At 42.8% G+C, this 25,150-nt stretch overlaps 1 protein-coding gene across 1 annotated transcript in view; it reads right to left on the reverse strand.

Moving 5' to 3' along the window:
• Positions 1–25,150, reverse strand: part of COL3A1 (collagen type III alpha 1 chain) — a 103,981-nt gene that overhangs the window by 13,141 nt on the left and 65,690 nt on the right. The window contains exons 15-40 of the mRNA XM_054970369.1: positions 24,528–24,581; positions 22,924–23,022; positions 22,725–22,769; positions 22,513–22,611; positions 21,742–21,795; positions 21,552–21,659; positions 20,494–20,547; positions 20,273–20,371; positions 19,108–19,161; positions 17,865–17,963; positions 17,504–17,557; positions 17,338–17,391; positions 16,695–16,748; positions 15,888–15,941; positions 12,484–12,528; positions 12,303–12,401; positions 12,086–12,193; positions 11,302–11,355; positions 8,751–8,804; positions 8,596–8,649; positions 8,207–8,260; positions 6,256–6,363; positions 5,742–5,795; positions 5,140–5,193; positions 3,885–4,046; positions 2,830–2,937 (exon numbers count right to left, since the gene is read on the reverse strand). Of these exons, the coding sequence (XP_054826344.1) occupies positions 2,830–2,937; positions 3,885–4,046; positions 5,140–5,193; positions 5,742–5,795; positions 6,256–6,363; positions 8,207–8,260; positions 8,596–8,649; positions 8,751–8,804; positions 11,302–11,355; positions 12,086–12,193; positions 12,303–12,401; positions 12,484–12,528; positions 15,888–15,941; positions 16,695–16,748; positions 17,338–17,391; positions 17,504–17,557; positions 17,865–17,963; positions 19,108–19,161; positions 20,273–20,371; positions 20,494–20,547; positions 21,552–21,659; positions 21,742–21,795; positions 22,513–22,611; positions 22,725–22,769; positions 22,924–23,022; positions 24,528–24,581 (1,935 nt within the window). The remainder of the gene's footprint in view (positions 1–2,829; positions 2,938–3,884; positions 4,047–5,139; positions 5,194–5,741; positions 5,796–6,255; positions 6,364–8,206; positions 8,261–8,595; positions 8,650–8,750; positions 8,805–11,301; positions 11,356–12,085; positions 12,194–12,302; positions 12,402–12,483; positions 12,529–15,887; positions 15,942–16,694; positions 16,749–17,337; positions 17,392–17,503; positions 17,558–17,864; positions 17,964–19,107; positions 19,162–20,272; positions 20,372–20,493; positions 20,548–21,551; positions 21,660–21,741; positions 21,796–22,512; positions 22,612–22,724; positions 22,770–22,923; positions 23,023–24,527; positions 24,582–25,150) is intronic.

Genomic DNA, 25,150 nt, shown 5'->3' on the forward strand with positions numbered 1-25,150 from the left:
TCGTGGTGTTCATCAGCCATTCGTCAAGCCAGACAGTCTGGCGCCTTTCAATCAATTCCCTTGGCAGCAGTAGCCACGGACTTTCTGAACTCTGTCTGAACTCCTGTTGCCCTGGAAACCCCAATCTAAGCCCAGGGGCACTTCACCGCCAACTCAGTGGCTTGTCAGGGAAAACCCTGACAAGGGCTTATTGTAGCCTGCCGGGCTTTAAATTTCCCTCTCCCTGCTGTTGCGCAGTGCAAGAAGAGGGACATTTAAATCGCCCACTCAGCTGTTTGTCAGGGAAACCCCTGACAAGCGGCTGAGTGCAGCTTGCCGGGGTGAAATGCTCTTCTCCCTGCTGCTGCACAGCAACAGGGAGAGGGGCATTTCACCCCCAACTCAGCCAATTGTCAGGGGTCTCCTGACAAAGTCTCCCCCCCTCCCTCCAACCGGCTGGAAGGAGGGAGACTTTGAAGGGAAGGAGGTTCCCCACGCCATTTGCAAACAACATGGGGAACCTTCTTCCCTTCAGAGTCTCCCCCCACCCCACTCCCTCTAGCTAGCTGGAGGGAGGGCGACTTGGAAGGGAAGGAGGTTCCCCACGCCATTTGCAAACAACATGGGGAACCTTCTTCCCTTCAGAGTCTCCCCCCACCCCACTCCCTCTAGCTAGCTGGAGGGAGGGAGACTTGGAAGGGAAGGAGGTTCCCCACGCCGTTTGCAAATGGCACAGGGAACTTTCTTCCCTTCCAAGTCTCTCCCCTCCCTCCCACGAACAACCAACCACAAACATGTTCGTGAACAGGGTCATGTTCGTGGTTGTTCGTGATTCCCTGTTCGTGGATGGCAATGAACAACAAACATCATGTTCAGGTTTTTTCCCTGTTCGTGCCCACCTATAGTCATAGCTCTCCCTACAGTCCCATTCTTGAGGGTCCTCCATCTTTCCAAGGTTGCTTGTGATGGGAATAAGGGCTACCGGAAAGGGAAGACAACAAAGCTCACTTCTGCATGGAGTTTTGTTTCATCTTTCCTCTCTTCCACCACTCCACAGAGAAAGAAGATACAGTGCCATTTTCGCTTTATATGAAAGAGACTAAACTTTTGGACTTTGATGTTCATCCTGGATTTGTTCCTTTCTATTATGTTTATGAATGTACAGCCCCTATGTTTGGGCATTTGAAATATTCTTGAAACTGTGTATGAGTTGGGTATGGATTGATTGAAGCACATGAGCATTTTGAATAATATTTATTTGGTATATGTGTAAATTGTGGATTGATTTCTCCCATGAGAGAAATCTAATTAGCCACTTCTGCAAACTAGCTGTGCTTGTAACTGCATACAACACATGGTGTTTTAAGGACTCCATGAAAAATGTGCATGGCTTAGAGCACAACCAATGGAAATTGTTGATGAGTGTCATAAAGTATCATGAAAATGTACGACGACTCTATGATTTGGGTAAATTGCTCAGTTTATGAAATCCTGGGTTTTCATTTATGAAGCTGCCTTATACTGAATGAGAACATTGGTCCAGTAAGGTCAGTATCGTCTGCTCCGATTGGCAGTGGCTCTCTGGACCCATCATTGGAATGAGGAATGTCATTAAATAATCTTATATATGCTACAAGCTGCTAGACTTAAATATTCAGTGAACATTGGAAACGGTGAATACAGCCTTCAAGAAAGGAATCACTAATAACAGAGGGGGAACCAATGAAGATAATGGTATGTATTATTCCTACAAGTTCTTTTTACAAGTTACTATTTGGTAACCCGCAGCTCTATTTGTATAACATGGAAATTTGAGTTTGAGGACATCTGATGAGATCACACCGTCTATTAATACGTTTTATGTTCAATGGGTAGGATCCTAACAGTGAAATCCTAAGCAGAGTTACTCCAGTCTAAGCCCATTGATTTCAATGGGTTTAAACTGGAGTAACTCTGTTTAGGATTTCACTGTAGGTGTCCTTCCCCTCATGGAAAGAATACTTCTGCTCACACGAGGTGTCTACCAATTCCCTGTCCCACCATAGACCACCACATTGTACCACATGCGCTTCCCATGGATCAATCAAGTCTATAAACTGCACTTCAAGCAGCACAGCTGGTCGCAGCAGGAAATGGGAAATTTCCTTTCCATATATGCTGTTCCACACACAGTGCTTAGGATACAACCATAACAACAACAACAACAACATTCGATTTATATACCGCTCTTCAGGACCACTTAATGCCCACTCAGAGTGGTTTACAAAGTATGTTATTATTATCCTCACAACAATCACCCTGTGAGGTGAGAGCCAGTTTGGTGTAGTGGTTAAGATCGCGGGACTCTAATCTGGAGAGCCGAGTTTGATTCTCCTCTCCTCCACTTGAAGCCAGCTGGGTGACCTTGGGCTAGTCACGGCTCTCTGGAGCTCTCTCAGCCCCACCCACCTCACAGGGTGTTTTGTTGTGGGGATAATATGACGTACTTTGTAATCCGCTCTGAGTGGGCATTAAGTTGTCCTGAAGGGTGGTATATAAATCGAATGTTGTTATTGTTGTTGTTGTTGTTGAGGTGGGTGGGGCTGAGAAAGCTCTGAGAAGCTGTGACTGACCCAAGCTCATTCAGCTGGCTTCAAGCGGAGGAGTGGGGAATCAAACCTGTGCCATGTTAAATTTTTAAAAATAAAATAATTTTTGCATCTTGCATTGCATGTCCCAGATTTGGGCAGAAGCATTCCATATTTTAGTCAAAGTATTAAGAAGAGTAGAATAATTTGCCACTGAAAACTAGTTGTTTGATAGTTGGGATGATTTCAATAATGTATCCATTTCAAAGAATGTTTGCCTTACCTTGACACCAGGTAGACCAACAGGCCCTGGTGAACCCCTTGAGCCTGGCAATCCCGCAATACCACGTTGTCCAGGTATGCCTATAATTCCTGAAGGACCCGAGGTACCCTAGGAAAGAAACCAGTTCAGCTTAGACTAAGGCGGTTGACATGGTAATTTAAAACAGAGAGAACTGGCGTCAGTGACCAGAGAAGAGTCTATTTTATTGTTTGAAAGAAAAGATACAGCTGTGGAATCTGCAGTCTAACCTGCCAGTTAGAAATGAAAACCCTGAATATAGTCACAACACACATTATATACCCTTACAGAGGACAAAAACAGATGTAAGAGACCGAGAATTAAGCAACATCCGATGGGCACACAGCATGAGAGATGAGCGATGTCACTCTGACACGAAACACACACGGTTATTCTTATCTTTTATAACAGTTCCTAGTTTATTTAGGTCTGACACAGGCCCAGCTATGAATTTTTAGGACATCTTGTTTTTCAGTGTCTTTTTATCTCAGTAGATTTCCTTCTTCCTTGTTACAGATTTGGGTACATAACTTTCTGCTTACGTGTAATGGAAGAGGAACAGAAAAGACGGCTTCCAGGCAGTGGAGTCTAAGACAAAGGGATTATCTATACTCAATAGGAGGCATCTTTTTAAAAAAAGTATTTTGTATATGGCAGAACATTTGCAGTGAGTGGAGGGTTGGTAGAGATGAAAATGTACTTTATTCAATACAAAGCATTTAATGCATTAAGAAATTATTTCAGGATGCAGGATTAGTATAAATGAAGGTCTAATGAACATCAGTAGAACAACAACCAATTATTAGGCTATAGTCTGTCCTTTTTAGAGCCTTTATTTGGCCCAAATTTTAAAATCGGGATATGGTGAGACATTTTCTTACATGCAAATTAAAAAATTAATTCTGTTGAGAGAATTTCTATATTAATTATATTAAATATAATTTAAGGGCAAGCATTCCATATCCAGTATGAAAATATATATTCTGTTGTATTGTGTTTGTGGTAGTTAATGCTCTAATGCCGAAAGGTATACTTACGGGTTCTCCTCTTGCACCTGCTGGGCCTCTTTCACCGGGCTGGCCAGGTTCTCCTTTTGGACCAGCACCTCCTGGGGAACCAGCAGGGCCAGTGGACCCAGCGGGGCCGGGAGGCCCATCTTTACCAGCGGGACCTGCGACGCCAGGTGGGCCCGAATTGCCCTGAAAAATTGATATTCGAGAAGGAAGATCGACATACAACGAAATACACAATGGAGGAAAAAGACTACTGAAATATGATTAAAATAACTGAATTTGTCTGGCCGAGGTTAAAAAAAAGAAGTTAGATACAGATGTGAGTATACATTTATACTGTACATATATATTAGAGAGAATGGCAGAAACTACATACAACAGAAAAAAACTGTAAAGGTATATGCTGCTTTTATATGGATTGACCAATGTGGAGAAAAGTAGAAATTGATCCTCCTATCCATCTTTTTGTTGGGAAAATATGGTCTCCATGTTGTTACGAGCCCTCCACATGGTCTCCATGTTGTTATGATCACTCAGGCTCATAAGCCTGAGGGATCTAGTGTGTGCAATGAGAAACCCTAAAGAGAAGCCCTAGATAAGCCCTAAAACAGAATATTAAAACCAATCAGCTGATTAATGATTCATGGCATCCCATGGCTGCAATCCTATGCCTAGGAGTATGCGCCATTGAATAAAGTGGGTCTTACTTCTGAGTAAACAAGCATAGGACAGATCAAGATGGATAACCGTGCTACAGTGCAATTCTAAGCAGAGTTACTCTAGTCTAAGCCCATTACTTTCAGTGGTTTTAGACTGGAATAACCTTGCTTAGGATGGTTCTGCTAGTCTGTCTGTAGCAGGAGAAAAAATCAAGACTCCAGTAGCACCTGTAAGACTAACAAAATTCATGGTAGGGTATGAGCTTTCATGAGTCACAGGTCACTTCTTCAGTCACATTCTAGTTGTATCTGAAGAAGTGAGCTGTGACTCATGAAAACTCATACCCTACCACAAATTTGGTTAGTCTTAGAGGTGCAAGCATAGGATAGCATTGTGTATGAGCTATAATGCACACAGCTTGCCAATGAGTTTTCCCATTCACTTCAATGGAGGAGGCATCTCTCTGTGTGCACTGCTCTGTATACAGAAGTATCTGCTACATCCTCTCAAGCAAACAGAGGAAGCCACTGTAGATGGATGAGAGGAACAATGCTGGATCAGGGCAAAGGATTGTAAACATAAAATGGAATGGACAAGGTGAGGGGATTATGATTCTTACGTTGTTGCCAGGGGGACCAGGTAAGCCACGAGCACCAGGAAAGCCTGCCTGACCCTGAAACATAAGAACAGTATTAATATTGTGTCATTTAACAATGGTAAAAGAAATAGAGAAAAGTACAAGACAAGAAACTGTACTATCCCTAGCCACGTAAGGGAACTGCCTTTATCTAACAATTCAGTGAGAAAAATAATTACATAGTTTGCATAGCAATTATCTTAAACATACGACATTATGCCACCATAATAGTAAACAAATAACCAGTGACAGAATTTAGAGATCTCTGGATAATATGTATTAGCTTTGCAAAAAAAATATTAATATATTTTCATAATATCTGGACATATTTGCATATTTGCAACTGAAAGGTCAAACGATAGTCTGTGGACATGGTGAAAGAGAGTTTTCTGAACTAAAATGGTAGGTGACCTGGAGAACACCATTCAAAATACTTCGTTGACATATTTATTTCCATGTTGGAAAAACTTGGTGGTGCCATTTTTAGATCACAGCAGAGTATAGAACCCGGAAGGGTTTCTGCCGCACTGAAGTTGGAACACTTCAGGGCATCAGTTTAGGGCAGGGTGACAAGTAGTACTCACGGGAAGACCCTGAGGGCCACGCTCCCCTTTCGTCCCTGCTGGACCAGATGGACCCTAGAAAGGATGTGAGCGAGAATGTTAGACACGAGTACCAGAAGAACAACAAAAAACAAGCTAGAAAGCACTAGAAATGCAGCTGTAGGTGTACTGGCAAAGTTTCTTGTTGGATCTAAAAGAAAAGCTATAGCTTTGTAAGAAAGAGTTAATTTGTGGTCATTGTACAAGTGAAATTGAATGAAGACCAACTTCAGGGGGATAGCTGTGCGGGTCTGTAGTAGACAAGTGAGATTCGGTTCCAGCAAAGACCAGAACCTGGATCAATGTGAGGTTTCAATCACATGTTCAACTGTATATATGTTGAATATAAAATGAAAATTATTCAATGCCCGTATAAAGAAACATCAAGGGGATACTAGATGCTGCTTGTACGGGCGATCACTGGAACTTGTGAACAGGACTTCTGACAGGGAGGAATGAGTGTGCTGGCCTGAAACGCCCGTAGTTGAATACTTACTGGTGCTCCAGGACCTCCGAGTGGACCTGCGGCCCCTTGGGGTCCAGGTTCGCCTCGTTCACCAGCGGGACCTTTTTCTCCTTTTCCACCAGGCTCTCCATTTTGTCCCTACATGAAGATCAATTGTTATATATTTTAAACTCCTATACATAATGAGATTGGATAAGCTTTGTTTTTAAATTGTCAGTAGTGTCGAGGCAAATGGCAATGATCTCACACAAATCTCAAAGAATCGGGGATCAAAATCGAATGCTATGCCAAGTTTAGTACACTTAGTTTTGTACAGGCATGATGAAAGTTGCTGATTGCTAAACTAGTGAGCACAGCACTAATGCTGTCTTACAGTTCATCAATTTTTTATCACTGTTAAAATCACTGCATTTTTAAAGGCAGTACCCTGTTCTTCTTGGTCAAGAAGCAGAACAAAACATTGTGAATTACTGACAGCTTCATTATCAGCTTTTTGCCACTGATAGATGGCAGGAGTGGTTGGGAAAAAAGAAGAGATCTGAGAGGCTCGGTTTAGATGGTTTCACAAAACCAGGGTTTAATTAAACTAACAGTTGTTAGTGTCAGCATCTGTATGTGGGTCATTCTACTCACTATGATTACTTAGGCCCTGGCAATTCAGGATCTGAAACTAAGGTTTGACATTGATTTATTAATGTTACTCTCAGGGCTTTTTTTCAGCTGGAACATGGGGGAACGGAGTTCCGGAACCTCTTGAAAATGTTCACATGGCTGGTGGCCCCGCCCCCTGATCTCCAGACAGAGGGGAGTTGAGATTGACAATCTAAACTCCCCTCTGTCTGGAGATCAGGTGGCGGGGCCACCAGCCATGTGACCATTGGTTTTTTTTTTTTTTTGCACTAGCATTCTCTTGGACCAATAGTTGAAGCAAGCCATGATTTGGACGATCATCTGCAGGACAAAGCTTAGTTGCACAAGCTAAGAATCCATATTTTGCATTATGTCTTAGCTGTGCCAGTAAGCAAGGAGCTGAGTTTTGCTTTCCTCTTGAAGTCACTTATTTAGGAACGGTCCCTTCGCATTAATAGTAAGATTATTTTAGAAAATGGTGTTCTGAGGTGAGGCCTAAGGTGAACATAACATAAGAATTATTTCCTCAATGTGTCTTTAAATGACAGCTCCTGTGGTAAATCTCCACTAAAGGAAGGCATTTCCATTAGCAAGATGAGTTTTCCTCACCTTACCCTACCTACTGCAGTCTTAGGGTTAGGGTTACGTGCCGTTCAAGTGTCATTCGTCACTTGTAGCTTGGCCCTTAAACTCTCCCCCCGATTGCTGTTCCTGGAGGGCAGGGCCCCTCCGGAAAAGTATTAAGGGCAAATGGGAGGTTTGAATTAAAAGTTGCGCTTTTTTGCTACCAGAAGTTTACTGCAAGACCCCAGCCAGAGTTTGTAACCCCTTAATTTAATTAATTACATTAATTAAATTTCTAACCTGCCCTCCCCACGAACAGGCTCAGGGCAGATAACAATATTGTTAAACTACAATAACAATAATTACATGTCCTATAGAGTTTCACTATTTGCCCTTGCTGCACAGAACAGATGCTCCAATGTGGCAATGCAAAGGGAGCCTACCTAGATAATTGTTCTTTTTATTATCTCCATCGTACTGAGCCTGTAGTCATATTTTAAAATTGGTTTCCAGTTTTTATATCTTATTTTTTGCATGCTTGCTGATTTAGCACTTGTATATAATTCATACCCCTCACTGTTGAGGGTTTTGTAATCTTGTAACAGCCAACAGCTATATACAATAAATTGACTACTACTACAATAACAATAAATACAGTATAAAATTAATAATACAATACAAAGTAAAAAACACAATTTAAAACCATAAAACTATATCCTTGACGAAGAAATGAAAAAAAATGAAATAGTTGTGAGCAAAAAGAGTTTTAAATAATCTCCATACTTACAGGAGCTCCGGGGAAACCAGCCGGACCAGGGGGCCCATGTTCCCCTCTCTCCCCCTGCAAATTGCAAACACGGCAAAGAGGAAAGAGTCAGCATAAACAGCCCGTCTCTTGAACACAACACCCAAGAACGCTGTTCCTCAACTCATTCAGCTCTCTGGATTGGTTTGGGATGTTCTGCATTTGCTTAAAGCAGTTTATAAGGTGGGATGGAAGAAGAGTGATTCTGCCCCTCCCCACCCTAAACAGGTGATGATTAGTACATGTGGGTCTTGTGACCCTAGGAGACCAGGTCAATGGGCCTGCGGGAGGGGGGAGACACAGGGACCATCTGGGGCTCTCTGCATGTTCTACTGACAGACACTGGATCCAATCCTTAAAGCATCACTTACAGGCCCACCACGGGGACCGGTCGGGCCAGGAGGTCCAGCAGAACCATGCTCTCCCTGAAAAAAAAGATACATTTATTTCAGAATACAGCTGTTTATAAAATGTGCATCAGTAACACTTACACATAGAGATTTCTTATATCAGAAGAAGCCAATACCTTATCACCAGGTTGGCCAGCTGGACCGGGGGGCCCGATGGAACCGACAGGACCCTGAAAAATCAGAAACAAAGAAACAATTATTATCGATAGAAGGTGTGGGCATTTGTTAAGAAAAAAAATCTGGAATATAAAAAAATGAGGCAAATTATCTTTGTTTTGTTGGTCATTTGATTGATTGCTCTTGAGTGCTAAACATTCGGAGAACATCATAAAGACATGGATCTAGGTGGACTTTGCTAACAAAGAAGGAAGGGGAAAGAGAACTCAATCCAACTGAACAAGGCAGGGGACCAAAAGGCTGAGAGAAATAGCTAACCCAATGAAGGAGGATATAACTTTAATAAATCACACTAGAAAATACCGTTGAAATATATACAAAATATTACGTATTATTAAAATCTCCCTAACCAATTAAGATAGCAGCATGCTTTATACAACTGAGTACCAAACATGTTTCAGCAAAAAGTTGCCTTCATCAGTGGAAAACCAGGGCTTTTTTTCTGGGGAAAGAGGTGGTGGAACTCAGTGGGTTGCCCTCAGAGAAAATGGTCTCATGGCTGGTGCCCCCGCCCCCTGATCTCCAGACAGAGGGGAGTTTAGATTGCCCTCCGCACCGCTGAGCGGCGTGGAGGGCAATCTAAACTCCCCTCTGTCTGGAGCTCAGGGGGTGGGGCCACCAGCCATGTGACCATTTTCAAGAGGTTCCGGAACTCCGTTCCCCCGCGTTCCCCGTGAAAAAAAGCCCTGTATGGTTGTATGTGGAATTTTATATGCAAGTATATGGCACAGTGTTTGAAGACCGCCCTTCTTTCCGGAGAAGGGCCGTTTTCACCTGTCTGGGCATAGCACTAAACTCGCGGCACGAGGGCGTCTTCACGGCACGATTTCTGACATCCTCACACCAGGCAAACAGAATCATGGTGTGATGATAGCAGAAATCGCGCCATGAAGACGCCCTCGTGCCGTGAGTTTAGTGCTATGCCCAGACAACATCGGAAAGGGCCTTGTGACTGAATAGAAAATGAAAATAGAGATAGAATTTTGCTATGGCATCTCCTCAACGAAACAGAACCTGAAATGTATTCTGCAATAAACAAAAATTTCTCATTCAGTAAGATTTAGGGATGTCACCAAATTCAGAACTGGGCAAGTTTGGAAACAACTAATTCAGAAAACACTGAGCAGTTCGGAGCTGCGCCCAATCTCTCTGAAGTTCAGATCAGTTCATAACAGGCTTACAAAATTAGCTCATAATGGGTTTAGAGCCTCCTGGTGGTTGGTCCCCTCACTCCCAAAATTTAGTCTTGAAAATTGGGGTGGGTGTGGGGAATGGTGGCTTGGAAAGTGGGCCATTAATTCTGAGGAACACAGAGGAGGTAGTTGACAGTAATTGAAGAGGAATTGGAAGCTGCATCCACACATCATTGGATATCGAACTATGCTTCTACAGCAGCAAACATTTACAGCAGGATTCTCTTGTCCGTCCTGGAAAACCTACTTGTGAACAACTGCTATAGCATAATGATAATATAGTGTCCAATGATGCGTGGGTGTAACCTGAAACTACAATTGCCCATGGTCCCCAGTAGCCATGACATACATATGAACATGCTTGAGAGTATCCACCACTGCAGGTAATCATGGGAAATGAAGTGTACACTCTTAATGACCATGGGAAGTCCTAATGATCATGGAGTCTCCTGGACATGGTCAGGAGTGTTAATTGCCTTAGCCATGGAGGATGCAAACTTGGACAAGCCCTGCCTGTGAGACTCCACAGCTGATGTTGCAAGGTCTTTGGAGCTCTGCGTTCTTTTCCCTCCTGTCCATTTTCACAAGGGTAAGTTTGGGGAAATGGGAGAAACTGGTGGTGAGTGCTGCCTTATCGTGCAAAGTAAATAGTGAGCAGTGAGACCTCGATTATGACTACGGGGAATTTTCCTCTGGCTGTCCATTTTGCACATGCTCCATTAATAGTGAAAAGTATCTACGATGTAGGACAGTATCTCTAACACCATGTCTTCAGGTAGACCATCAGTCCCATTATCAAACCTTGGAGCAGCAGGGTTTGAGCCCAGTGGTACCTTGGAGACCAACAAGACTTTCGAAGCATAACGGTAATATAATGTCCAACGAAGCATGGATGTAACCTGAAACTAAAATTTCCCACGCTCCCCAGTACCCAAGATACTCTTGAACATGCTTGGGAATATCCACCACTGTAGGTAAATCATGGGAAATGAAGTATACTCTTGTTGGAGACCAACAAGATCTTCACAGCATAAGCTTTTGAGAGTCAAAGCTTCCTTCTTCAGGTATCTGAGGAAGGGAGCTTTGACTCTCCAAAGCTTACCCTTGACTCAAATCCTGCTGTTCTACTGCAGACCAACATGGGTACCTACCTGAAATTACTTTGGAGCATTTCAGCAACTCACCGTGTGCTTTTTTGAAGTCAATTTAACTATAGCAGTTATGGTTGTTAAAAATGAATGGCAGTCAGGTTATCAAAAAATGAACACGTTCAATGGACATGAGAGGGTCTACTCACCCTTGCACCGTCTTTACCAGGTAGGCCGTCACCACCCCTGCCACCAGGCTCTCCCTGTTGAACAGACAGTGTGTTAGCATAGCACAAAAGTCAGAAGGACATTGCTGTAATTTCTTAATATTAATAAAGTGGTTAGTAAACCACGTTAGCCGCAGTTAGCCGGTCCCCAAGGGTTGTTGTTTCATTTATATAGGGAAATAAAGGATGGCATATAGTACTACACCAGTTTAGTGTAGTGGTGAAGAGTGGCAGGACTCTAATCTGGAGAGCCAGGTTTGATTCCTCACTCCTCCACTTGAAACTGCTTGACCTTGGGTCAGTCACAGCTCTTTCAGCCCCACCCACCTCAAAGGGTGATTGTCGTGAGGATAATAACAACATACTTTGTAAACTGCTCTGAGTGTGGCATTAAGTTGTCCTGAAGGGCAGTACAGAAATTGAATGTTGTTGTTGCTGTTGTTATTAGGTAAACTGAGCCCAGGCTACCTAGCACCAGGGAAAGGGATAAGTTATCCCCCTCCAAGTACAGTGCTTTAATTTCTCCCATGAGAGGAAATGTCAGCCATGGTTAAAAAAAAGTGATGTCCACATGAACACAACAGAGGTTAGACTGGGATTAGGGTTGTCAACCTTCAGGTGGGACCTGGAGACCTCCTGGAATTATAGCTGCTCTCCAGACCACTTAGAAGACGGGCAAATCACCTCTGCTCGTCTCTTGCCCGGAAAACCCCTTGAGGTGGGACATCATAGGGTTGCCCTCAGTAGGTTTTAAATGGGCAGGTACCTTTTCTCCCTTGGGTCCGGGGTTTCCAGAACCTCCTCTCTCACCAGGCATTCCTTGCAAGCCCGGTGGTCCTGTTGCCCCAGGAGATCCTGGGGGACCACCAGGTCCCTAGAAGAATATTTTGAACATGAACAATTATTATTTCAAAAAGAGATAGGGGGCAATGGCTGGAATGTATTTTAAGGACTGCACTGAACAGGCGAATGCCTCTTAGTACCTTTGTGCCTTCTGGTCCTGGAGGGCCAGCCCCACCTCTAGCGCCTGGAGGACCCTGCGGGCCTTGTGCTCCTCGTTCACCTGGGACGCCGTTTTCACCCTGATATGAAGCAAACCTTTTAGTTTTGTGGTCTCCATCATGCGTTCCTCTCCCCCAGTGCAGTGGTTAATGTGAACTTTACCTTGCCGCCTGGGATTCCCGGAGCTCCATTTTCTCCTCTCGGACCCTGTTATGAACACAAAGCAAGTGCATTGCTGGTGTGTTTCATGGTTACATTGACACCTACATTCAGGGCTTTTTTTCAGGGGGAACACAGGGGAACGGAGTTCCGGAACCTCTTGCAAATGGTCACATGGCTGGTGGCCCCGCCCCCTGATCTCCAGACAGAGGGGAGTTTCAATTGCCCTCCGCGCTGCCATGCGGCGTGGAGGGCAATCTCAACTCCCCTCTGTCTGGAGATCAGGGGGCGGGGCCACCAGCCATGTGACCATTTTCTCCAAGGGCAACCCACTGAGTTCCACCACCTCTTTTCCCAGAAAAAAAGCCCTGCCTACATTCAATATGCATCCAAACTTTCTATCTTCCGTCATTTATTCACTATAAAATTTAATGTGTATATATCTAGCTTAGTGATATAAGCTGGACCTCCTTTCCTTTTTTGTCTTGAATCACTAGTAGTGAAATTCTAAGCAGAGTTACTCCAGTCTAAGCCCATTGATTTCAATGGGCTTAGACTGAAGTGACGCTGCTTAGGATTTGGTAGGGTTTACTCTTTTTTCCCCCTTTCTATTACTGTTCCTTTGACCCAGTGGATAGTAGCGTTTATTTTTTACCAATCCCTGAACATGTTTTGTGGTTGTTATGCAAATATAAAATAAAAGATTACAATATGAAATTAGTTTGTGGGATTACTATACTTGATTAAAAGGAACAATGTTTAGGTTTTCCCATTGTTTCCTCTCCCAAACTATAGGTATTTTTTAAATTTAAATTTTTTTTATATCTTCTCTTAACTCTTACTCCTTGCTATCTGTCCAAACTGTATTCTTTTCTTATGAAGCGGCTGGTCTGATCCTTGGTCTATCAAGCTCAGTGCCACCTATTCCAGCTCTCAAAGGTCTCAGGTAGTGATCCTTCACACCCCTTCCTACCTGATTTTTTTAACTGGAGATACTGGGAATTGAACCTGGGACCTTTTGTGAGCAGGACAGATACTTTACCACTGAGCCACGGCTCCTTCAAAGCTCTACCCACACACATATACACATACATGTAATCTGCCTTGAGACCCATCAAGGTCAGTATTGTTTGCTCTGTCTGCAGGATGTGCTGGGGATTGAACCTGGGGCCGTCTGCATGCCAAGCAGATGCTCTACCACTGAGCCACTGCCCCCTCTCTCTGCCAAGGTCTTGAATGATCTTAATATTATAACTACAACTGTCTGTCGTCAGCTCTCTTGTTGGCTATTTATTTGATAAGCAGAGCCCTCAGATAATGAACCGATTTTATTTCAGTTGATAAAGGTTTCTGTGAAGATTATGAATAGGAAGCAGATATTCTTGTCTAGTGCCCTTTGAAATCTTAAATTGGGTCTGATAACTGTGGTTTGTGTAAGCATTCTGGCTATGTAAAAAAAAATACATTGTCTAAATCTAGAACCTAAAGAATGGTCCAGTACTGAATTCCTTTAAGATTTAATTTTGTTCTAATTTATCAAAATGCCTAAACATCTAGAAATTCCTAAAACTAATTGTCATTTCTATCCATACAGTCTTCAGACATATTTATCAACTTGATGATGTTTTGTAAGAAATCTTGTCATTTATACCATTACAGGCGATTTTATTCAGTCAAGAAACAACCATTGATGCAAATCAAGAAATGCAGAAGCCTATTAAATGCCATTATAGATCGATTGTTATTTGGTTTATGAGTTTAATCAATTTTGACCTCTATTAATGATTCCAAGAATGCCTTAGAGTGTTGTGTCCCATTGATTACATCAGTTAAGGCCCTGTGCTCAGTTTAGGCTAAGCTACAAGATTGTCCCTGATACGTAAGTTATGTATAAGTGTGGCAGAGCATTCAGCTATCAGATCTCCCTTATGTGTGGCCTGCACTTGCCAGGATATTGTCCACTAACAGTTACATCCAGCAGGAATCCAGATGGTGTACAATGTTGGCCTTCTTCTGGCAAGTCACAGCAATTCAGAATTGCATCATGCGGCTTACCTAATGTGGGTCACAGCTGTGGTGCCATGAACAGCTTTTGGACAGAGAAAAGGAAGGGTAAACATTCAGAAGGAGAGAGAGAAGAAATATTGATAGAAAGTTGAGATGGGGGAAAAAAACCCAGAAAGACAGATAAAGCAGTAAGACGGGCCGGTTAAATTAATAAGGCAAGATGATACACAGGACAAAAAATTAAACGCACGTTTCATGCAGTGGGCTGGGATTAAAGAAGGTTCCCAGTTTGGGGAAACCTGAAGAATTTCAGCATGCAGCAATTCACTCCATAAAAGGACACTGGAACAAAAGCCATAGGCTTCCCTAAGCCTTTATCTAGTTCATGCTGATATATATTACCATGACAGTGAAATTCTAAGATTTGGATTGTTTTTAGTATTGTTAATTTACAATAACTGTTTTATATATTTTAACCTTTATGTATCTGTAATCCGCCCTGAGCCTGCTGGAAATGCGGGGAGGGCAGAATAAAAGTCGAAAATAAATAAATAAATAAATAAATAAATAAATAAATAAATAAATAAGAGTACTTTCTGGAGTATAAGTCCCATTGAACAGACCTGAGTGGGCTTCTGAATAGAGCTATTTAGTATTGTACTCTGAGACTACCTATATGTGAAAATTAGCAATAAGTGCTATTAAGTTTTTATGAGTTTTTTTTCAGGGAACTGTTCTAAGCCTAGCCCTTGGAAATTAGGTATAAATCAACATGTAATGAGGGTGTCTCCTAGACCTATGTCGGTTCTAACTTTTTGGATTTAACATATTCCACTAATTCAGGATGCCAGTTAGACTTTTCAAAACAACCATTCCAACTGAAGAATCCTAATTAGAGATGGGCACGAACTGAAATACGAACCAAAGTTTGTGACAAACCAGGCTGGTTCGTGGTTCACAAACCGGCGGTTCGCCAGAGCCCATTTCTGACAAACCACCACGAACTTTAGGCTAGTTCAGTTGGTTCGTTTTTTGGTTTGTCACTGCAGACAGCCTGGCACTGATCAATCATTTTCCTAGGCAACAGGAGATGGACTTATAGCAGACCTTCTGCTGACCCGGAAGTGGTCTTCTGCTGGCCCGGAAGCGATGATTTGCTGACCTGGATGTGATGTTTTCATGAACCAAACCAACTGGTTTGCAAACCGGGGCAGGTTTGTGAAAGTTCGTGGTCCGTGAAATGCGACGAACCACGAACTGCAAGGTTCTTTTTTCCCCCGGTTTGTGCCCATCTCTAATCCCAATCAAAGACAATGTTTGAAGTTTGCTGATTTTTCATACTTAGCATCAGGCATACCCATGCATCCACCTTGTTTACAGGAGTAAAACAGATAACTTACAGCTTCTCCGGGTTTTCCATTCTCTCCAGGTGATCCTACATTGCCAGGCAGTCCCTAGAGGAAGTAAAATGATTGCTTATTTAATACATGTTCCTTCCTATTTCAAAAGAAAGAAGAGATTCCTGTGTTATACATAGTCTTATTAGTCCAGTCAGTCCACTACTATTTAGTGTGGCTAGCAGTGAGTCTCCATTCCATTCCATTCATTAACAGGTTTGTCTACAGAGATTATGGGTTTTTAGACAAGGCTAGTGGTGGGTTTCAATGGAGGCATTTTCTTCCTGAGATCTTACATAAGGATATGCCAGGGACAAAACTGGGGTCATTAGGCAAAATTCATTATGCAAAACAGGATGTTGTGAGCCCGTCCTTGTTAAGAGGTGAATATTTAGTCTCATGGATAATTCTTTGACAAAGGGTTCATTACAGTTATTCCCCAGAGATTTTAAGGATTTATTTTTGTTGGAAAAAAAGTCACATTGTAGCTAATTTGAGAAGCCCTGTTGAAGAAAAACATCCCTAAGAATTTTGAAGGAAAACAATTTTATATGTTTGGAAAAATGGAGGCGGGGGGCTCACACGTGTCACACGTGTCACATATCTTTTATAATTCACCAATGTGATAAATGCTTGAAAATGAGAATGTGTTTCTGGGTACTTGGTTACCCGCAATGAATTAGAGTTGAATTTGAATAGTTATTCTGCTTTTCCTGTAATAAAGTTGTCATCCTTTATTCTTTCAATGCCTGTGTTGGCATCCTTTACTCCAGGCGTATTGCAAAAGGTAAAAGAGGAATGACAATATACCTGGAATCCAGGTGGGCCTGCTCCTCCGGGTTCTCCTCTCTCACCTGGAGGACCCTGGAAAAAGAAAAAGAATTATAAATATTTTGCCATGACAACATATTGCTATATGTCATTGTGGTTTGTTTGCCCCGTTAAAAGCATTTTAAAAAGGAGCAGAACCAATCAATATAAACATGGAAGGTAAAAGTTAACTTGATATAATAATGATTTAGAACATGCGTCTAATGTAAATTATTTTCTTTAAGAATGAGAAACAATTCACATTCATTCTGAGCTCTTTCCAAAGTTTAGGCCCTGTCGTGCTCTTGAAGGTATGGTCGTTAGTTATTCAGAGAATTTAAAATACACTTCTGTTATTGAAGGCATTCCGATGATAACTTGTCTGGGTCATTGCTTTTCATCGGCTGTTTGTTTAGGACCTATAGGGTTGGTTCTTACAACTCTCGTCTGCTAAGTGAGAAGGCTTACTCCGGATGAAAATGTCTTGCTTCGGTAGAGGAAGTTTCCTCCATCATAGCAAGACTCCTCTAATTGTAGAAGGCTGGTGCTGTGGCTCAACCTAACTTATAAACGTACACGTGTTTTTGAGCCAGAAATTCAATGTGCATTGTTGAATTGCAGCTTCTTGGTATAGTTGACTTACTCCAGGTCCAGGGGGACCCTGAGGTCCTGCTTCACCATCCTTTCCAGGTGGTCCCTGTGAAATGATAAGAATAGCAGCTAGTTATGGGTCACTATAATGTCTATAGAGATTTTTAAAAACAGAGAAGTGGTGTGGAGTTACTAAAACTTCGATTATTCCTACTGACCTGTCCACCAGGACTTCCGCCTGGACCCCTTTCTCCATTTTTACCTGGTGAACCCTGAAGAGAAAAAGACGGGGCAGAATTCAAAACAAATTCAAAATAGAGGGATCCCAAACTCCAATTACATAAACTGCGCCGTATTGAAGACTGAGTTAAATTGCCTATTGTTAGCCCCGTTCATGTGGATCGTATCTTCACAGGCAATGTTTGCTTCCGTTAATGGAAGGACATGTTAGAACATATTGAAAGAGTTGGTATACACAGCTCTGAAAAGTTTCAGCGCAATGTGATTCCCCCCAAACGAGTCAAAGACGCCAAAAAGCATGTCTTGTAAAGTATATGTAAGGTACATTATACTACAAACCTCGCTACCCTTTGGACCGGGAAAACCCATCACACCTGGTTGTCCTCTCGGTCCTGCTGGGCCCGGTGGACCACTTCGCCCAGATTCCCCTGGAGAACCCTGATGCAAACAAATGCAAATTAAAGATATAGAAACATATGTGGGGGGAGAAAGTCCACACAAAACTACACGAAAAGGCATAGGAAGAGTACTAATATTCTGGATTAAATAAAGGACAAGGACATTATGACTCTATTGTGTCCAGGGGTCATTTCGTAGAAAAAGAGCTGGAGGAACTCATTAGCATAACTCATTAGCATATGCCACACCCCTTGACATCACCGGAAATGTGTCATTAGCATAACTGATTTGCATACCCCCGACATCACCTATCCTGGTTGTTTTGGGCCCAAACCTGGCTGTTCAGGGCTGAAATTGGGCCCAAAATGGCAAAAAGGGGCTGAAAATGGCCTTAAAGGGGCCAAAATGGTCAGGATCAGGCCGCTGCTGAGTGGGAGAGTGATCCACCACCTGTCAGAGGCCCGATCCAGGCTGTTTTGGCCCCAATCCAGGCCCAAATGGGCCCAAATGGCCAAGAGTCAGGTGGGCAGGGCCACCTGACATGTGATCTCTTTGGGGAACTGCTGGAACTGCGTTCCTGCATGTTCCCCCCTTGAAATGAGCCCTGATTGTGTCATAGAATCATAGGTTGGAATGAACTACAGGATCATCTAGTCCACCAGCCCCCCACACAATGCAGGAAATTCACAACTACTCCCCTCCCCACACCCCCAGTGACCCCTGCTCCATGCCCAAATAATGGCAAAAAAAACTCCAGGGTCCCTAGCTAAATTGGACTGGGGGAAATTGCTTCCTGACCCCAAGGTGGCAATTGGCCTTACCCTGGGCATGTAAGAAGAGGCCACGCGAGCTAAGCACCGATGTAACCCTTCCTGCCCTCCCTCTCGTGATCTGCCTAGCTTCACAGAATCAGCATTGCTGTCATTTAAAATATGCGTGGATGATATTTTTAAATCACAACACTGTAGATAAACTTCCATCTAATAATATTTGGTGTTTACGTGGATATTATATAAATAGGTTTAGCAGAGGTATTAAGTAAACCAAACACAGAAGAATTTGTTGGTGTCACTTTAAAGTAAACCAAAGTATCCACTGAATTGGCTACCACATTTATATTCGTGCAACGGATGTTGAGGTCAAGTCTGTGGACAAAGCTGGCACTGTTAAGCTATTTACGTACGGAAGGGCCTGGTTTTCCATCCGATCCTGGGCTTCCTGGGCTTCCAGTTAAGCCCTGCATGAGAAAAGAAAAAATAATAATTACAAAATCTAGTTATAAAGTGTTTTCGGGGTTCGTTCTTTTTTCATTTCCAGCATCAGTTTAGCAAGCAAGCCTCTGTCTTTTAAAACGGCAGTGGAGTTCAGGATTAAATTTAGCGATATGGAACAGGCCTTGACAGACCAATAGTTCATAGAACGCTTTCAGGACAACAATGTTTGAACAATTCTGCTTGAATCAATATGTTTTTAAGGGAGTTGATCAAACATCCGTCATTTAGCTGAGTCATGATATTATTTATATCGATTCCTGTCTGCTTCCCATCAATTGTCTGACTCTTCATCTAACCTTTGTTCTTTCAAAATTAGATGAGACCTTTTGTATCATGACCTTTCTGGTATTCTACTTATAAGACTAAAAATTTGCTATCCCTTAATCAATGAAGGACAAAACTATAAATATCGGCCATTGAGGCTTCTTTCGTGCAACAAAGTAGATAAAACAGAAAATATTACAGCAGTATCTCTAATAGCAAGGTTTTTATATATATAAAAAAAGCTTAAAGATTTTTAAACATTTTAAAGAATAAGTTAAAATGTAAGCAATTATTTAAAAGTAGCAGTTTACAGATCTTAAATTATATGGCAGATTACAGAAAAACTAGGGGAAAGGTATGAAAAACATCCCAGGAATATATAATCTGTGAACATCTTACAGGAATAGCATTGATGTTGCTGGATTTTCACAGACTGGTAGAAAAGCCTGTAAAAAAGAGCTTACAACATGCCAAGTGTATCTGAAGACACAATTTGTAGCTGCTATAATCACATATCGGGATTGGTATACCCCAATCTCGTCAGATCTCGGTGGCTAAGTAGAGTCAGTAATTGGGGACCACCAAGCAGAGTTCTGCAGAAGAAGGCAGAGGCAAGCCACCTCTGATTCTCATTTGTCTTTGAGTTTCCATGAGTTGGTTGAGACTTGATGACGCATACATACAAACAATCAAATATTACATACTTAGTAATACTCTTTTTGGTAAGCTTATAGTTCGTACATTAGATCAGGCGTTCCTAACGAAGACCAGAGAACGTTCATTCTCTGCCTAGAAGAAATGGTCTCTTACTCTCATTCCTGGAAGTCCTGGGGAGCCATCACGTCCCGGTTCGCCAGGAGATCCTCTCGATCCCGCACTGCCTGGGCTACCTCGTTCACCAGGAGCCCCCTTAAATGACATTGAAACAGGGTTATTAAGGAAACATGGCTAAATAATTCATTTTACAATCGGAACAAACAGTACTAAGCATGATAGAAAATGAACATTCCATCAAGAGGGGAGGGCTGTACCTTTTCACCCGGCGCCCCATTTCTACCGGCAGGACCACTAAAACCTGGAGCACCCTGAAAAACACAAAAGCAGAACTGTTAATTTTGTGGACTGAAAATAGAAAAGAACAGGACTGTAATTATTTCCAAAATATCTGCAGATTTATTGAGAAATATGCCACATCCCAACTAATTAGAAAGGTCAAATTGTATTTTGAGTCTTTGAACTGGGATTTTCTTGTACTAGCAATGGATACGGCTGTGGTCCCCATTGTACAGAAAAGTGTACACATAGAAGCGACTAATACTGAATAAGGTCCTCGGTCCATCAAGGTCAGTATTGTTTATTCTGTTTGGCAGTGGCTCTTCAGGACCTCGCACAGAGTTCTTTCACATCACCTATCCCTCCATCCACTTTCCCTGGAGATGCCGAGGATTGAACCTGGGACCTTCCGCATGCCGAGCGGATGCTCTACCACTGAGCCAACGATGACATGGCAAGACAATAGAATTAAGGGATCATTTCAGTTTCCAGCTCTGCTTCTTGTAGGAGCATTCCCCCATGAGGAAAAGTGGTTAGAAAGTAGGACTAGGATCTGGGAGACCCGGGTTTGAATTCCGGCTCTGCTCTGTAAGCATGCTGGGTGACACTCTCTCAACCTAACCTACCTTACAAGATAAAATGGAGGAGAAGAGAATGATGTAAGCAACTTTGGGTCCCCATTGAGGAGATCGGCCGGGTATAAATGAAGTTAAGTCAGTCAGTCAGTCAGTCAGTCAGTCAGTCAGTCAGTCAGTAAGCAAGCTATTTAATTCTCCTGAATTCACAGCCTTTCTGAATAGCCCTATTGGTTCCGATGGGACTAATGTTTAATTAAAACCAACATTAACAGCAACTAACAGTACGTCGATTGCTTTCAAAGGTATTTCCACCACAATCCTAAGCAGAGCTACTTCCCTCAAAGCCTAGTGAGGCCAGTGGACTTAGACTGGGGCAATTCTGCATAGGACTGCACCGCAGTGTAGTTCGGTCTGAGCACCAGCAATGACTACAGTCTCAAGGACTGAGGACTACTTGCCCTGTCTCCTGGATTTCCAGGCAAACCGTTTGTGCCAGGTGCACCCGGGGATCCCGCCTTGCCTTCTTCCCCTGGAGGACCAGCAGCACCTGGAGAACCATTTTCACCCTGTTAACAAAATGCAATAAAATATTATTAATGTACGCATTGCAGATTGAAAGCTACTTGGTGTGTGAAGGTAAATACTTACGCGATCACCTTTTGGCCCTGGGTCTCCTTTGCCACCATTCTTACCAGGTTCACCCTGAAGATAAAGAGAGCACCATTAAAATTGCCCTGGCAGGCTCATCTGATAGGAGTGACTTGGCAAGATGAATTCACATCATGCTTTGATTTGATTTAAATCAAATGGGACAACATCAGGATTAACGGCTGGCTCACATATGCACGTAGACTGCAGCAGAAAGCAGGGCTTTGCAAGTGCGCATGAGCCATAGGAGATAAACCCCTACAGGCGCAATGTTCTTGTCATCTCACAGTAATCTCAAACAAAACATTTCTCAGTGATTAGTTCAGTACAGTTCAAAGTTCTTAAGGCAAACGTTATGTTTTGGATGACCGAGAAAAGAGAAATCAAGTGATGGTCCATGTAAACAGTAACCAAACAGATCCAAGCAATTGGATTTCTGTACTAAGAAAAAAAATCTGTTTCCTGAAACATGTCCACGTTATGCACATTATGCGCACTTGCATAAATTCCCACTGTGCATAGTTCAGTGTCATGTTGCTAGTCCTGTCATCACCTTTTCCCTACCATTCATATTTTGGGTTTGTGGTGTCTTCCCAGGGGTTAATAACCTCTCAGAGGAAAGAAAGACGATTGAATTTCAGGGGGAAAGGGGATGTTTGAAGGCCATACGTTGATTTTTCTTTTCAAAGCACACGCTGCTGCCGTCGCCCCCCCATAGCCTTTTATGAACTTGCATCAGTGCAGAAGATTTTCTTTTTTATGTTAACTTACGGCAGGACCTCTCTGTCCAGGGTTTCCATTAGTACCGGAGGGACCAGGAGGGCCCCGAGCTCCCATCAGTCCAGGAGAACCAGGAATACCAGCAGGACCCTGTGTGGAAATAAAAAGGCATGGTAATGGCGAGCATTTAAAACGTCTGAGCATGACGGCATCAGGGCGTAGATAGCGCCATGGTGAAGGAGGCACTGCACTGGGACACTTACTGGTAAACCTTTTCCACCTGGGCTTCCATCTCGTCCTCCAGGACCCTACAGGGAATAAGTAATATTATTTACATTTCTAGTAACAGATTTACAGCACAGTCCTCTGTACAGTTACCCCAGTTTAAGCTTATGGGCAGTGCCTCCCAGTTCAATTAAACACATTTTAGTCGTTTAAATGTATTTCCAGTTTTGTACTCACTGGAGGACCGGCACCACCAGGCTGGCCTGCAGGCCCCGGTTCTCCTCTTGGGCCTGGTGAACCAGCGGATCCGGGGGGACCTCCAGGGCCAACTTCACCCTGTAAAGCACAGAGTAGGAGGTCATTCCAAGCTCATTGGTCTGCCATTTTATTTTGGAGGAAACTACAGAGCGAAAGGAACATGGCGGCCTGACCAGGGGTGTGCCACTAGAGCACAAGGGCTGTCCAGGATTCCTGGTGATCCATGATCTCTCTCAAGTGTTGTTGTTTAGCGTTTGAAGGAAAAGATTCACAAAATATTGTCAAGAGAGGGAACAGAGAAGTAATTCTACATATCTTAGGGTTGTCATTTGCCCACTTCCAGTATTCTGTTTCTCAATGCCACTGATGTTCGCAGCAAGAGAAAAAAAGGGGGCGTGGCATCAGACCCAGAAGTGATGTAATTTTCACTCTAGGAATCCCCCCAATCTCGTACTTTTTTACCACAGAGATGTGAAGGGATTCCTAGAACATCATTCAGACAAAATGATAGTTCTGGGTCAGACATAACCTTCCCTGGGCCCAGCTCCAGAAATCCCTTGGGGGGGGTGTGCAGAGATTTGAGAACCATAGTATATTTATAGGAAAGTTTAAAAAAAGTTTTACCTGCCATGAGTCCCCCACCAAGGGTTCTTTGGAGCCTGATCCTAAGAGCCTTTAAGGTCATGGACTATGTAACCCTAAGCACAGTCTGTGGAAGTCAGTGGTCTTATAATTGTTTTTGTTGAGGCTAAAATCAGACCAAGACGGGGTAATAGATAATACAGACTGAGCTATAAATCTTATCACAGTTGGTTAGACACTGTCCTTCCCTAGCTCTCTGACACAGAAGCACAACAGCTGATGACAAAATTACAAAATAATCTCAGTGGATGAGGGGAAAACCCTTTGTGAAAATTGTGCTTTAAACAGACAACAGGTATGAGACAGCCATGAAAGATACTTTTGAGAAGAACTCCACACACAAGTACTTATATTGGCATGTATCCTGCCAATCATCTGAGCAAATCGTGAAAGCCCTCTTCTCGCCTAAGGAATCTTCATGGAACATACGTGGTTCTTCCTCTAACAGACGAGCCACTTAAGTTGGAAGAAAGGTCCTTAGACTGGCAGAAGTTCCTCTAACCTAATGGCTTTTTTTCTGAGAAAAGAGGTGGAGGAACTCTCAATAGGGAAGTGAGGAAGAAACACACGGGCCCCCTTACAAAAAGGCCATTTCCTCCAGGGGAACTGATCTCTGTCTGGAGATCAGGGGGCAGGGCCACTAGACACGAGAGTTGCTGGAACTCCATTCCACTACATTCCCACTGAAAAAAAAGCCCTGCCTAAGGTAGAGTACATGGCTACAAACATTTCCTTCTACTAAATTTCTGTGAAATCTCTTTCCAACTTAATGCGTTAGGATAACAGATTAACATATGGAAACATTCACATATGGAAACATTAATTTACAAAGAAGCATCTAAATTATATATATATATATATATATATATATATATATATATATATATATATATATATATATATATATATAAATATATATATATATAGGATTAGGTAGGTACCTTAAAACCTGGAGTCCCTGGAAATCCTGAAGGTCCGGGTGGGCCAGGTGGTCCCTTAAGAAAACAGCAACCAAAACGTTATTGGAAGAAAGCGCAGGATAATTTGGAGTTAGACATTTTAAAAGGATTGTGTAACATCATGCCCTTATGCAGGACTTTTTTTCTGAGAAAAGAGGTGGTGGAACTCAGTGGGTTGCCCTCGGTGAAAATGGTCACATGGCCGGTGGCCCCGCCCCCTGATCTCCAGACAGAGGGGAGTTTAGATTGCCCTCCACGCTGCTGCAGCGGCGTGGAGGGCAATCTCAACTCCCCTCTGTCTGGAGAACAGGGGGCGGGGCCACTGGCCATGTGACCATTTTCAAGAGGTTCGGGAACTCCGTTCCCCCGCGTTCCTGCTGAAAAAAAGCCCTGCCCTTAGGCAAATACACAGCTTTGATAATCAAAAGAAATAAAAGCGATGCTGTAAAACAGGACTCCGAAAATCTGATTCCCCAGTAAGTGAATCTGCAACCACTAATAGAATCTACTACCCACTGAGTACAAGACAGCTTTAGGAAATGGACCACAAAGCACCACATTTTTATGTGGTCTGTTAAAGACGGTGGCTCAAGGCCCCGGAATGA

This window comes from Eublepharis macularius, chromosome 2 (genome assembly GCF_028583425.1).
Source record: "Eublepharis macularius isolate TG4126 chromosome 2, MPM_Emac_v1.0, whole genome shotgun sequence".
NCBI classification, from domain to species: Eukaryota; Metazoa; Chordata; class Lepidosauria; order Squamata; family Eublepharidae; genus Eublepharis; species Eublepharis macularius.